Here is a 15,416-nt window from a genome sequence, read left to right on the forward strand (position 1 = left end):
ACTGTCTAGAGATGAGCGAGCACCAAAATGCTCGGGTGCTCGTTACTTGGGACGAAATTTTCGCGATGCTCGAGGGCTCGTTTCGCGTAACGAACCCCATTGAAGTCAATGGGCGACCCGAGCATTTTTGTATATCGCCGATGCTCGCTAAGGTTTCCATTTGTGAAAATCTGGGCAATTCAAGAAAGTGATGGGAACGACACAGCAACGGATAGGGCAGGCGAGGGGCTACATGTTGCGCTGCATCTCAAGTTCCCAGGTCCCACTTTTAAGCCACAATAGCGGCAAGAGTGGGCCCCCCCCTCCCAACAACTTTTACTTCTGAAAAGCCCTCATTAGCAATGCATACCTTAGCTAAGCACCACACTACCTCCAACAAAGCACAATCACTGCCTGCATGACACTCCGCTGCCACTTCTCCTGAGTTACATGCTGCCCAACCCCCCCCCGCACGACGCAGTGTCCACAGCGCACACCAAAGTGTCCCTGCGCAGCCTTCAGCTGCACTCATGCCACACGCTGGCCTCATAGCCACACCACCCTCATGTCTATTTATAAGTGCGTCTGCCATGAGGAGGAACCGCAGGCACACACTGCAGAGGGTTGGCACGGCTAGGCAGCGACCCTCTTTAAAAGGGGCGGGGCGATAGCCCACAATGCTGTACAGAAGCAATGAGAAATATAATCCTGTGCCACCGCCATCAGGAGCTGCACACGTGGGCATAGCAATGGGGAACCTATGTGCCACACACTATTCATTCTGTCAAGGTGTCTGCATGCCCCAGTCAGACCGCGGTTTTTTATAACTAGTCACAGGCAGGTACAACTCCGCAATGAGAATTCCGTGTGCACCCACAGCATGGGTGGCTCCCTGGAACCCACCGGCTGTACATAAATGTATTCCTTGCAGTGCCCATCACAGCTGAGGTAACGTCCGATTAAATGCAGGTGGGCTTCGGCCCACACTGCATGCCTCAGTCAGACTGGGGTTCTTTAGAAGTGGACACATGCAGTTACAACTCCCTGTGGACCCACAGCATGGGTGGCTCCCTGGAACCCACCGGCGGTACATAAATATATCCCATTGCAGTGCCCAGCACAGCTGATGTAATGTCAGCTTTAATGCAGGTGGGCAAAAAATTAATTGGATTACACTGTAGGCGAGGGCCCCAAAAAATTGGTGTACCAACAGTACTAATGTACATCAGAAAAATTGCCCATGCCCAACCAAGAGGGCAGGTGAAACCCATTAATCGCTTTGGTTAATGTGGCTTAATTTGTAACTAGGCCTGGAGGCAGCCCAGTTAAAATAAAAATTGGTTCAGGTGAAAGTTTCAACGCTTTAATGAGCATTGAAACGTATAAAAATTGTTTACAAAAATTATATGACTGAGCCTTGTGGGCCTAAGAAAAATTGCCCGTTCGGCGTGATTACGTCAGGTTTCAGGAGGAGGAGCAGGAGGATGAATATTATACACAGATTGATGAAGCTAAAAGGTCCACGTTTTTGATGGTGATAGAGAACAATGCTTCCATCCGCGGGTACAGCCTACGTATTGCTTAGGTATCGCTGCTGTCCGCTGGTGGAGAAGAGAAGTCTGGGGAAATCCAGGCTTTGTTCATCTTGATGAGTGTAAGCCTGTCGGCACTGTCGGTTGACAGGCGGGTACGCTTATCTGTGATGATTCCCCCAGCCGCACTAAACACCCTCTCTGACAAGACGCTAGCCACAGGACAAGCAAGCACCTCCAGGGCATACAGCGCGAGTTCAGGCCACGTATCCAGCTTCGACACCCAGTAGTTGTAGGGGGCAGAGGCGTCACGGAGGACGGTCGTGCGATCGGCTACGTACTCCCTCACCATCCTTTTACAGTGCTCCCGCCGACTCAGCCTTGACTGGGGAGCGGGGACACAGTCTTGCTGGGGAGCCAGAAAGCTATCAAAGGCCTTAGAGAGTGTTCCTCTGCCTGTGCTGTACATGCTACCTGATCTCTGCGCCTCCCCTGCTACCTGGCCCTCGGAACTGCGCCTTCGGCCACTAGCGCTGTCAGATGGGAATTTTACCATCAGTTTGTCCGCCAGGGTCCTGTGGTATAGCATCACTCTCGAACCCCTTTCCTCTTCGGGTATGAGAGTGGAAAGGTTCTCCTTATACCGTGGGTCGAGCAGTGTGTACACCCAGTAATCCGTAGTGGCCAGAATGCGTGTAACGCGAGGGTCACGAGAAAGGCATTCTAACATGAAGTCAGCCATGTGTGCCAGGGTACCTGTACGCAACACATGGCTGTCCTCACTAGGAAGATCACTTTCAGGATCCTCCTCCTCAGGCCATACACGCTGAAAGGATGACAGGCAAGCAGCATGGGTACCCTCAGCAGTGGGCCAAGCTATTTCTTCCCCCTCCTCCTCATGCTCCTCCTCCTCCTCCTCAACGCGCTGAGATATAGACAGGAGGGTGCTCTGACTATCCAGCGACATACTGTCTTCCCCCGCCTCTGTTTCCGAGCGCAAAGAGTCTGCCTTTATGCTTTGCAGGGAACTTCTCAAGAGGCATAGCAGAGGAATGGTGACGCTAATGATTGCAGCATCGCCGCTCACCATCTGGGTAGACTCCTCAAAGTTTCCAAGGACCTGGCAGATGTCTGCCAACCAGGCCCACTCTTCTGTAAAGAATTGAGGAGGCTGACTCCCACTGCGCCGCCCATGTTGGAGTTGGTATTCCACTATAGCTCTACGCTGCTCATAGAGTCTGGCCAACATGTGGAGCGTAGAGTTCCACCGTGTGGGCACGTCGCACAGCAGTCAGTGCACTGGCAGATGAAACCGATGTTGCAGGGTGCGCAGAGTGGCAGCGTCCGTGTGGGACTTGCGGAAATGTGCGCAGAGCCGGCGCACCTTTCCGAGCAGGTCTGACAAGCGTGGGTAGCTTTTCAGAAAGCGCTGAACCACCAATGTTGCGGGAGACGTGGTCGTGCAGGGCTGGGACGGCACATCGGGAAAAGTAGTGGCGACTGGGAACTGAGTAGCGCGGGGCCGCCGCCGCCATCATACCTTTGAAAGCTTCCGTTTCCACAACCCTATATGGCAGCATCTCCAGGCTGATAAATTTGGCTATGTGCACGTTTAACGCTTCAGCGTGCGGGTGCGTGGCGGCGTACTTGCGCTTGCGCTCCAACACTTGCGCTAGTGACGGCTGGACGGTGCGCTGACAGACATTGGTGGATGGGGCCGAGCACAGCGGAGGTGAGGGTGTGGGTGCAGGCCAGGAGACGGTAGTGCCTGTGTCCTGAGAGGGGGGTTGGATCTCAGTGGCAGGTTGGGGCACAGGGGGAGAGGCAGCGGTGCAAACCGGAGGCGGTGAACGGCCTTCGTCCCACCTTGTGGGGTGCTTGGCCATCATATGTCTGCGCATGCTGGTGGTGGTGAGGCTGGTGGTGGTGGCTCCCCGGCTGATCTTGGCGCAACAAAGGTTGCACACCACTGTTCGTCGGTCGTCTGCACTCTCAGTGAAAAACTGCCAGACCTTTGAGCACCTCGGCCTCTGCAGGGTGGCATGGCGCGAGGGGGCGCTTTGGGAAACAGTTGGTGGATTATTTGGTCTGGCCCTGCCTCTACCCCTGGACACCGCACTGCCTCTTCCAACCTGCCCTGCTGCTGCACTTGCCTCGCCCTCTGAAGACCTGTCCTGTGTAGGCGTAGCAAACCAGGTGGGGTCAGTCACCTCATCGTCCTGCTGCTCTTCCTCCGAATCCTCTGTGCGCTCCTCCCTCGGACTTACTCCAATTACTACTACCTGAGTGATAGACAACTGTGTCTCATCGTCATCGTCCTCCTCACCCACTGAAAGCTCTTGAGACAGTTGCCGGAAGTCCCCAGCCTCATCCCCCGGACCCCGGGAACTTTCCAAAGGTTGGGCATCGGTCACGACAAACTCCTCCGGTGGGAGAGGAACCATTGCTGCCCATTCTGGGCAGGGGCCCGGGAACAGTTCCTGGGAGTCTGCCTGCTCCTCAGAATGTGTCATTGTAATGGAGTGAGGAGGCTGGGAGGAAGGAGGAGCAGCAGCCAGAGGATTCAGAGTTGCAGCAGTGGACGGAGCAGAATTCTGGGTGGTTGATAGATTGCTGGATGCACTTTCTGCCATCCACGACAGGACCTGCTCACACTGCTCATTTTCTAATAAAGATCTACCGCATGGACTCATTAATTGTGAGATGAATGTGGGGACGCCAGAAACGTGCCTCTCTTCTAATCCCACAGCAGTCGGCTGCGATACACCTGGATCAGGAGCTCGGCCTGTGCCCACACCCTGACTTGGGCCTCCGCGTCCTCGCCCGCGTCCACGTCCTCTAGGCCTACCCCTACCCCTCAGCATGGTGTATTACCAGTAGTGCAGAAACAGAACGCTGTAATTAAATGTGCCGCTTATTGGCCTGTGGTTGGAGGCTGACTTCCCTTACGGAACGCACAGCAGAGCCAGGAAACAATTTTGTGCACGCCTGTAGTGAGACGTAGGTGTGTATGACTGAGCTAGTGGAATTCACAACGCAGAAGCAGTCAAGTGGCCAAAGGCCAGTAGTAGGCCTTAAGTATTTTGCTTCTATTTTTTTAAAATGCTGAGCTGATACAGCAGACAGATACTGTAGGCAGCGTATAATATTATGTATACTCTTTCCCTCTGGCGGGATGACGGCGATCATGTAACAGAGACAGCAGATCCAGGAAACAATTTTGCGCAAGCCTGCTGTAACGCTTAGCTGCGTATTAATTAGGACTACTACCCCCAGCAGATAGATACTGTAGGCAGCGTATAATATTATGTATACTGTTTCCCTCTGGCGGGATGACGGCGCTGATGTAACAGACAGCAGATCCAGGAAACAATTTTGCGCAAGCCTGCTGTAACGCTTAGCTGCGTATTAATTAGGACTACTACCCCCAGCAGACACGCAGTAAACTGAAGACGGTCACAGACAGCCCAAATATAGTATTTTTCCCCAATTTTTTGGAAAAAGCCCACTGCCTATATAGCCTGAATATCTCTTTCCCTGCCTCACCAGTACTGGCCCTATACTCTGTACAATGACTGCAGACTGCGGACGCAATGCTCTGCACGCCTGATATACAAAAAAAAAAAAAAAAAAAGTGCAACACTGCTAAAAGCAGCCTCAACACTACTGCACACGGTCAGATGTGGCCCTAAGAAGGACCGTTGGGGTTCTTGAAGCCTAAAATAACTCCTAACGCTCTCCCTATAGCAGCTCCGGCACCAGCAGCACTTTCCCTGATCTCTGTCAGAATGCATCTGTGGCGAGCCGCGGGAGGGGCCGATTTATATACTCGGATGACACCTGATTTCGCCAGCCACTCACTGCAGGGGGCTGGTATAGGGCTTGAACGTCGCAGGGGGAAGTTGTAATGCCTTCCCTGTCTTTCTATTGGCCAGAAAAGCGCGCTAACGTCTCAGAGATGAAAGTGAAAGTAACTCGAACATCGCGTGGTGCTCGCCTCGAGTAACGAGCATCTCGAACACGCTAATACTCGAACGAGTATCAAGCTCGGACGAGTACGTTCGCTCATCTCTAGTACTGTCTCAAGACCTTAAAATAGTCAACCTCAACATAAATTTACAGCCCTGAGCAATAAGTCCCAGCTGCCAGCACTGCACAATTAGGATGCAATGCAGGAAGAGGTTAATTGTAATGGATGTCTTTATCATATGAGTGAACGTTATGCTTCTTGCATTACAACAATTTTATGGCTGCAATGCCCCCAGTAGCAAGACTGTTGTGAAATGTTGTAAAAAGAAGTGCTGTTACACCAAAAGCATGTATCAGCATAATGTCACTCCAAACGTATCTATCTGTCAGCTTTCAGGGCCTTCCTGAAGCTCTCCTACTCATTTTCTTTATTGAGTTGTGTATTCTGTCAGGAAATAAAATCTTGAGCTGATAGCAGATGGGGAAGAAGCTCCATATGGTGTTAATAAAAACACTTCCACAAAGTCATTTCTGAACAAATGTTTTAAAAAGACTAAGTTTAAAAAAAAATATGTATAACTATATACACACACAGATATAGGTATGTGGACAGATCTTCTAATTGATTGCACTAACAGGTAGGTATATGATATTAAGCTTACAGCCATGCACTCTCCAGACATTACAGAGACAATAAGTCAGTAGGAGTCCCTTAAAGGGAAAAAAAACACCCTCTAGTGTAATAAATGTAAATACACTCTGGTCTTGATTAGTGAATAGCACGCACTTGGCTTAAGGCCCATTTACATGGGAGAATTCACTCAATTAAAATGTCGCGCACTTTTCGTTTGCTGCTCAGTTTCAGGGTGCATAAAACACTAGGAATGTGAAGCACTGAACAAGAAGTGACTGATTCTTAGCAATGATCTGCCTGCCTAAACATTCTGCACGAGCGCAAACAACTAGCGGTGACGTTACGCGCTTGTTCAAACGAAAACTGTCCCGTGTAAAGGGGGCATTAGTTGTAGTAGTCAGCACAACTCGCTTGCATTTTTCAATGCCAACATATTTGCAGACTCTACCAGTCTAATCCACCCTGGTTACATCCAATGACCTGTAATTTAGTGATGCTGTAATAGGATGGCTTTGTGCTCGTGGGAATAATCAAATATCCAATACACATTTATGAATATTTCATTTACATTGACATTAAAAACCAACAACAAAAGGTAAGGATAAAAGGAAAGCAGAGTCAGAATGATGCATTCGGCACCGAGTACAGAGTGGAATTTTGTTGTGTTCACATATACTTCGTGGAGCAGCACCGCCTTCTGAAGTTTGAGCTTGTGTGGGCGGTCTTTGAAGTCATTTTAGAGCTCCAATACTTACCTATATCTATTATGAACTTCATAACATGCTTTGTACGAGCACAAATATGTTTTTCGCACTGTGTTTTCCTTTTATCCTCACCTTTGCTGATTTTTTTTTATGTCAATGTAAATAAATACCCATAAATATGTACGATCTATTTGCTAGTTCATTCCCATGGGCAGAGATGCCATGCAGATCCGGATTTTCATTCTACAGCATCACAATACAAGATCTCATTGTCTTTTAGCTTGGCAGATGCCGGATATACCCTATTGTGAAGTAGTAAAATCAACATAAGGATTGTTCATGGATTGGGTTTTCATGGCTGAACAGTCATTCCCAAGCCCGAGATAAGCAGGCATACTGCCAAGCATCAGTTGTGGAAATTGTGCTTCATAACCTGGCAGCCTGATGGATGATCCTGGGTTTAAGGACAACTAATGATCCTTGGGGCTTAGGACTTAGATTTGGCCACTTAGTTCCATTTATGGGACATCTTAATCCTGGAGTTTACAATGAGATTCTAGAGAATTGTGTGCTTCCAAATTTGTTGCCAGAGTTTGGGAAAGACACTTCTCTGTTTCAGTAAAAGCCCTGATCTCAACGGCTTAAACCCCTTCTGAGATCATTTTAAAGGCCAATTGCAAATTGTGTGTTCATGGCCAGTGTCAGTAGTTCAACATCAAGAATATCCTAGTGGCTGAATGGATGTAATAAGTTTAAGTGACTCCCAGTTGGTTTTGGAATGACAAGCACAAATAGTAATCTGGTGTCCACATACTTTTAGCTATACTGTATGTATAGTCTATAAAAGAAGGCATGGCTGGTAATTCCTGTTCTGCTCAATTTCTAACATCAATGATACACACGATCTTGCACCCAAAATCTTTTATACCATTACGTCAAATAGTAGCTTTCATCAAGTTTTGGCTGCAGGTAGAAAGGTTTTTGACTTTATATTACATATTGTTATTATATTCCTGTAAAAGTGAAAAATGGAGACTGAAACTGCTATGTGAGGTTCAAGAGATAAAGCTGCACTCATCCAATGCAACCGTTTTGGCAAAATGTATGTACTTCAATAAAAGGCAGTTAGGGCAGTTAAAACATACCCATACTTTCAGGTGACTTTTCAGAATAAGCCTTTGTGTGTGTACATGAGGAGTAGCCATTATATGAGTTGTTTATGTAATTCTGTCCATTTTTCCCCTCAGACAACTTCATTTCTAGTCCTGTCTTTCCTGAGCTGATGGATAAAGACTAGCTGCTATGATGTTTCCTATATACTGCACACATAAGAGAGCAGGCTATCTTCTCTGCCACACACCCTCATTAGTATCCGCTTCATGGAGCATATTATACAGCAGTACTGAGCAGTGTAGATGTGATTTCAATAGTTGTTAGACAGTATTTTAGTTACTAGAAGCTGCTGCAGAGGTCTGTGTGAGTCTCTCTGCCTCTGTCTCCCTCCTGCAACTCCCTCCTCCTCCCTCCAAAGGTTTCTATAGAAAGCATTAGTCAGCACCCGCCACTACATCCTCTAACCCATCTTGGTATCGATTAATAGAGATGGACTTTACATGGTGGCTGCCAATGAACAGCAAATTACAAAGAATGGAGACACCTAGTGGTCAGTACTTTACAATGATTTTTCAGCACAAAAAAATTGTGTTTTAGGTAAATCAAGTGATTTGTGCTTTTGCCAGCTTTTACACTGGCTAAAATATTATCACAAGTTTGTTTAAAGTGCAGTGCCTATTTAAGGCTAGGGCTCTATGGTGGCTTTTCATCTAGGAGTAGCGATATAATGAAAGCATTACTGGAATTTGCGAAAAGTAACTCAATGTTTTCCTATTGGGGAAAAAGTTGTATGTGAATCACAAAAATTACAACTTAGATAGAAATCTTGCAGTTATTGCCTACAACTTTGACACCTCATAGCTGAACATTGAGGTCCTATTTCAATTATGGCAATGTTGCAATTTTACTGACCTGCAACTTGCATGTGACCAAATTTTGCTGCACATTCTTAAACTAAGTGCTAACAAACTATACTAATTGCTAAATAATTAGCAAAAAGAAAGTTAATCTGGTGTACTGGTAGCAAGATTAGTATATGGTTAAAAGAGGGCATAAAACATAGAATGCAATCCTTCGTGTGCACACACTAAATGTAAAATGGCAAATTTTTGTGCATAAATGCTGTCCAACGCAACAGCATAAGGCGTTTTTTTTTTAACTAACTGGAAAAAGATCCGTCAGTAGTTTTTAAAGGCAATTTGGGCCCATATAAATAAGTGGACTCTACAAGATATATACAATATACCTTAAATACGATGCAGTTTCTCCTTATAGTGAGCCGGGGTTATCTTTGTCTTAAAATTACGTTAAACAAAAAAATTTAAAAAAGAACACTAAAAGCTGCAGTAAACAAACAGGTTCCAACAAAAATGTTTTGTTTTTATAAAACTACTAATAAAAGTTAAGACATTGAAGATTACAATTTAAAATTCTAAATAAGTTACAGGACATTCAGCCAATCAATACGAATCATTCATTAAAAAATAGATACTTCTTTACTGCAGCTTTGATTTAAAGGAGATGTCCCGAGGCAGCAAGTGGGTCTATACACTTCTGTATGGCCATAATAATGCACTTTGTAATATACATTGTGCATTAATTATGAGCCATACAGAAGTTATAAAAAGTTTTTTACTTACCTGCTCCGTTGCTGGCGTCCTCGTCTCCATGGTGCCGACTAATTTTCGCCCTCCGATGGCCAAATTAGCCGCGCTTGCGCAGTCCGGGTCTTCTGCTGTTCTCTATGGGGCTCCGTGTAGCTCCGTGTAGCTCCGCCCCGTCACGTGCCGATTCCAGCCAATCAGGAGGCTGGAATCGGCAGTGGACCGCACAGAAGAGCTGCGGTCCACGGAGGAAGAGGCCATCTTCAGCGGTGAGTAGAGAAGTCACCGGAGCGCCGGGATTCAGGTAAGCGCTGTGCGGGTGGTTTTTTTAACCCCTGCATCGGGGTTGTCTCGCGCCGAACGGGGGGGGGGGTTAAAAAAAAAAAAACCCGTTTCGGCGCGGGACATCTCCTTTAAGTCCAGTTGTCCCTGATAACCAAGTTTACCAGGAACAAAGCAACAAGATTAAACAACAAAAAGAAATATAAAAACAAGAGAGAGAGAGTTTTTTTAAATAGTTAAAGTATAACAAGAAGAAATAAACCCTGAGGAAATGAAAGATTTAAAATTAATGAAATCTGAAAAGAAAGAGAGCCTTCAGAAAGAATAAAAGGATTAGGTTTTAGTTAAAAAGTATTTTTCTTATATTTCACAAAATAAAAGATAGGAGTGTATTCTGGTTGTCTTAGAAGTAAATTTATTGTCTATATTCTTAAAATTACATCTGGATACTATTAGAAAAAAAAATAAATGTATTCTAATAAATTAAAATGTAATAATCATTACAAAGGAGCAATTTCCAATGAATGCTTAAATCAAATGTATAAGGATTTAGCGCTTTTATTAAGCAAAACTAAAAGAAAAGAAATTTGAGGAAAAAGCAAAATGCTTTCTTTCAGCCTTGTAGAGGTGGTCTCAAAGAGACGACTTGGCTATACGGACGTAATAGAGGAACTGCCTTTCATTAGCCAAAGTGGAGAAATGCTAATAAAGAGCCAGAAAGTAATGCAGTTTCTCTCATGGGGGATTTCTGAAGCCACATTACTGCTGGTCCTTAAAAGGGGAAAATATCTTTAGAAGGCAGGCCAAGAAGCAGAAATTCTTGACAAAGATATGGTAACTAAGATGTGAAAATAAATAACTATTTTAGATTGAACAAAAATAAAATTATACAATAGACAAGTACTTGCTATCCATCGCGGGGTGTGCAACTTGAGAATAGCCTTTTTATAGTCACATAAATGAACTTATAGGGCATACTGAGTAATGGTGTAAAATTAACAAATCGTTCCTTATAACAAACAAAGCTCCTACTAGCTTTCTTAACTAATATTTTAACATGCCGTTTCCCCACAAGTCATACAAACTAATGTGTCGCAAAAATGACTAACAGTTTCAAAAAAGTAGTGGCTACGAAAGTGACCCTCCAGGCTCCCCTTATTAAAGCTCATGTGCCTCAATGTGTGTGTGTGTGTGTTACCACATGGTCTTTTCACACTGGTGCTTTACTCTCCTGTACTCATGTACTATATAATTATTCTTCACTGTACTGGAAATCATTGCTGCATTTACTAACTTCCTTATAAGCCTTGGATAGCCTTATGATTATACACAGCAGCCAATCAGAGCAGGCTGAGCTGCAGTCCAATAATAAGACAGGTGAGTCTCCCTGAACCAATAATGAGACGGAAGGCGTGTCTCATTGATCCAATGAGGAGACAGGGGGTGTGTATGAGACTACCTTAGACTCCTTTTAGACACTGTAGACACACATTACCACTCTGCCTAATTGGACCTAAAGTAAAAAAGCAGCCAAGGAGCAACCAGTAATGAAAATAAAGAGCACTTAATCATCCCTTGCATATAATTTTTGAAGTCATATCTGGACAGTCGCTTCAAACGTGATAAGTACATGAGCTATCGTCTAGTGGATTTTGAAATATATCATTTTATCAAGGCAACAGCAAAGATTTAAACTATTATTAATTCCAAATTTTTAATTACTCTAAACTCATATAGTGCTAAAGTTCATTACATCCAAAAGCTGTCCTAAAGGAAACTTTCAATCATGATATTAATGTAGATTTTCTTTGTATTTAGAAATGAGCTATGCTCAAGTATATAAGGAATTTTTCAGATAGGCAGCGTATATTTTCATAAATATGATTTTTGTTTGCTTCGTTTAGTATTTTGATTAATAGTGTGGATTGTGATCTCAAACTATAGTACTTTATATGCAAAATCTTTGGAATAAAAGAAAAAAGCAGCAAACAAGTCAAAACACTGTTCTGAATTTGACCATGGGATTTCCTTTATCCTGAACTATATTTGAGAACGATTAGGTTTATTTGCAAATACAGAAATATCTTGCAACTGGATAAAGTTGGTAGATGAGCATGAAGAAATGCGATGTGACATAAAAGAGGAAATTAATATATTTAGAGAAAAATGATGGGGGAAAAAAAAAAGAGAGGAAGAGTCCACATCACAATATCAACACGAACAAGACTTGTTGGATGGCAAATGGACAGAAAAAAAAAACAAAAATGGGGTTAATAGTGTGAGGCAACACTTCAAATCAAGGAAGCAAACGTACCATTAGTCGGATGCTTTGCAAACGACACAGAAAATCGTTTTACAGCTGGCATAGACAACAGTTCTGAGGAAAAAAAAAACAAGTATCGGCATTAACATTCTGATCTTGTGCACTAAGACAGGCACATACACACACCAACAGGATCCTGGGACAACATACTGCAAGCGCAACTTGTGTTAAAAGCCAAAACAGCATCCATTTGCTCTGGCATTATCATCAAAAGCCACATGCATAAGAAAAGCAAGGGTATTCAATGGGTAAGTTTACGTGGCTATGTCATGCTCAGAATAGTTGCCATGTGCCATACAAGTAGTACATATCCGAAGTATAGCTGAGAAATGAAGAAGACGACGAGCAAAACTTTGGCCAGTTGAAAGGGATCAAGTTTCACGTTCACCTTTATATAGAATAGTTTGGCTTTAGTTGATAGTACATTTTAACTAACTTCATCCTAGTGGGGTTCCATGACATTCTTACATCCCCTTCTGATCTAGATGTGCCATGCCTAAACTAAAAACTTTACCGTTTTTCAAACCTGCATGATTTTTGTTTTCTAAATTGAAGTTACAATAAAAAAAAAAGCATAGATTTCATACTGAAATGCCAGATGAGATGGAACATTTATAGATGATGGAAGCACATACCACAGCTAGTATATTGCTTTACTGATGGCACGTTGGAGACAATGGTTAAAAAAGCTCCAGATTCCAGAAGGTTGGTTTGCTGATACTAGATCCATTAGTAACATTTAGCAATATGGGTTCCAACCTTAGGCCTGGTTCACACATTTGCAACGCATTTTTGTGGAATGAGCAATGTGTTTTAAATGGCCAATAGTTTCACAAGTTCTAAATGCCCAGGAAAATAGAGCATGCAGCATATTTTTTTGCAAGACCGAATTGCACACGCCAAATACCCGCATGTAAATCTAGCCTTACAGTGTTACATAGTTGATAAGGTTGAAAATAAAAAGACATCGGTCCATCGAGTCCAACCTCTAATTTTATCCAATTGATCTAGACAAAAGATAAAAATCCTATGAGGCAGATGCGAAAGGCCCCAAGTTATGGGAATTAACTTTATAACAAATAGCTTGTGGATTAATTATTTTTATTGCACCTTGTTATTTTAAGCAAATTATGTTGGAGGCGCATAGATAGGCATTTTTCAAGTATACTCTAAACTCTTAGCTCTGTATAGGCCCATTAGAAAATCAGTTATTCAGAAACCATGGACAGACATAGGAAGGAGCAGCATGAGCCACCAAAGACTGTTTCTTAACTAATGGCAGGGATTGAAATATCAGACACCCTGCAAAGAGATCTCCCCCACTCCCATACACTACGTCACTCAGCTATAGGGACCTGATACGCTGAAACTGCTACCATCACATCCCACTCTTCCATGTTTGGTATGGAGCCCAGACCTAAAAGAGAAATCTTAGCTTCCACAGTTATTGCTTCCCAATATCTGTCATCAGCCCATACCTAGAAAGTTTCTGAACATATAGACCCCTTAAATGCTCATGATTCATTGGCACCTATTTTGCCAGCTACAGGTTCAACAACTCTACCATACATACTTGGCCATCAACACCACTGAAAAACTAATCTTAAGAAGTGAATATTCAGCTAAGGAACTCAACAAAAGTATTCATCACAAGAGCTGATACAAATTTTAAAGATGTTGTGTGGAATTAGAAAAACAGGGATAATTCTTTTTCCAGATACAGCACCAAATTGGTACATGGGCTGTATCCAGAATTGCTGTTCAACATCGTCTTCACTTGCTGAGATATTGCCTTAACTTAAAAAAATATATCTTTTGCAGGTGTTTCTACACTTAGCAGAAGACTGTTTAAGGCACATACTAGTGTACTTAAACTGTACATCGTTCCCATTACTTTATTAATTAAAGGTTTTGTGACACTTTTCTGATACACACTTTCCAGTATTCTCTTGTGATGACAACATTGGAATTGGACAACATGGAGTTAGACCCTGTTTCTCAACCGTTGACTACTGAACTTAGTTGCTCTTCCTGTAGATAAACGGTCTACTTTTTGTATCCCATCTGGGCTTGCCTTGACATGTTACATGATGATTTATTGAAGTTTTAGCGATTTGGTTGGCTCAGAGTCAACTAATAGTGTTAACAGTATGTACCACTTCCAAGTGTTGCTATTGCCTTTGTAGTATACATTTCTCTTGGAGCGAGCATCTGGGTTTAGATCTATTCCTTTTAATTTCCGGTTTAAGACCTCATAGAGGTATGCTACCGTAAACAGCTAAAAGAATAATTTCTTGTTGCACCTCCCTTTACATTGATGGGAATGTATGCTTACAGCATATTCCTTTGCATTCCCAGACTCATTTAAATCTTCTATTTAGAAGTTTCTGTTACATACTTTGGTCTAGGAAAGACAACATAAAAGGAATTGACGATATATAGATTTTATTTCACAGCTAATCATTGCAGTATGCTGACAAATTGATTTTTAATACAGAGCTTCTCTCTTACAAAAATCTGGGGAGAAGATCAGCAATTTTCAAGCAAGCAAAGTACGTATCAACCTTCATGTACACCCTGATCTATACATTTGACTGTCACCTCACTTTTCAAAATCCAAATCTAGCAAAAACACTAAGTGGTCCCTGTGTGAAATGCAAATAAAAGAGGTTTCCCTGAAACTTAAAACTACTTCACAACCACTCTGTCCTTCCTGATTACTGCTGACCAGGACATGTGACTGCTCCAGCCAATCACTGGTCACAGCGGTGACCTTCTATAGCCAGTGATTGGATAAAGTAGTCACATGCCCTGGTCAGCAGCAACCAGTAAGTATAAAGTGGCTGTGCAGCAATTGAAAGTAATGGGAAAACCCTTTTAAGAAGTACATATATGCTCTGGAGCCAACAGGCCAGAGTCAGGGTGACTACCCACTACAGTTTTTTTCACTGCGAAATTCGCAGCGTTTTTTTTTCTGCAGGGGTCTATGGGATTGTAATGTTTAAATTGCGATTTTGCGCGATCACGATTTTCAGCAAAATTGCGGTTTGCGCGATCGCGATTTTAACATTACAAGTCCCATAGACCCCTGCAGAAAGAAAAACGCTGCGAATTTCGCAGTGAAAAAAAAACTGTAGTGGGTAGTCACCCTCATACTAATAAATAAACGTTCTCATGTACTGTATAGCTACATATCATTTTGAATCTTACATTTACAAAACAAAATATATATGGTAAATCCTATCAAATGAAACTAGAAACCTAAAGAAACTATTT

General features: G+C 43.3%; 1 protein-coding gene across 13 annotated transcripts in view; it reads right to left on the minus strand.

The window, feature by feature from the left end:
• The window catches only part of PPIP5K1 (diphosphoinositol pentakisphosphate kinase 1), a 156,778-nt gene that overhangs the window by 23,258 nt on the left and 118,104 nt on the right, over positions 1-15,416 (minus strand). For 5 of the 13 annotated variants that reach the window (XM_066592715.1, XM_066592710.1, XM_066592713.1 and 2 more), the window contains one exon: positions 12,132-12,194. The exons of the other annotated variants lie outside the window; for them this stretch is intronic. In XM_066592715.1, the coding sequence (XP_066448812.1) occupies positions 12,132-12,194 (63 nt within the window). The remainder of the gene's footprint in view (positions 1-12,131; positions 12,195-15,416) is intronic. 13 annotated transcript variants of the gene reach the window in all.

Source organism: Eleutherodactylus coqui, chromosome 2, assembly GCF_035609145.1.
Source record: "Eleutherodactylus coqui strain aEleCoq1 chromosome 2, aEleCoq1.hap1, whole genome shotgun sequence".
In the NCBI taxonomy this organism is placed as follows: Eukaryota; Metazoa; Chordata; class Amphibia; order Anura; family Eleutherodactylidae; genus Eleutherodactylus; species Eleutherodactylus coqui.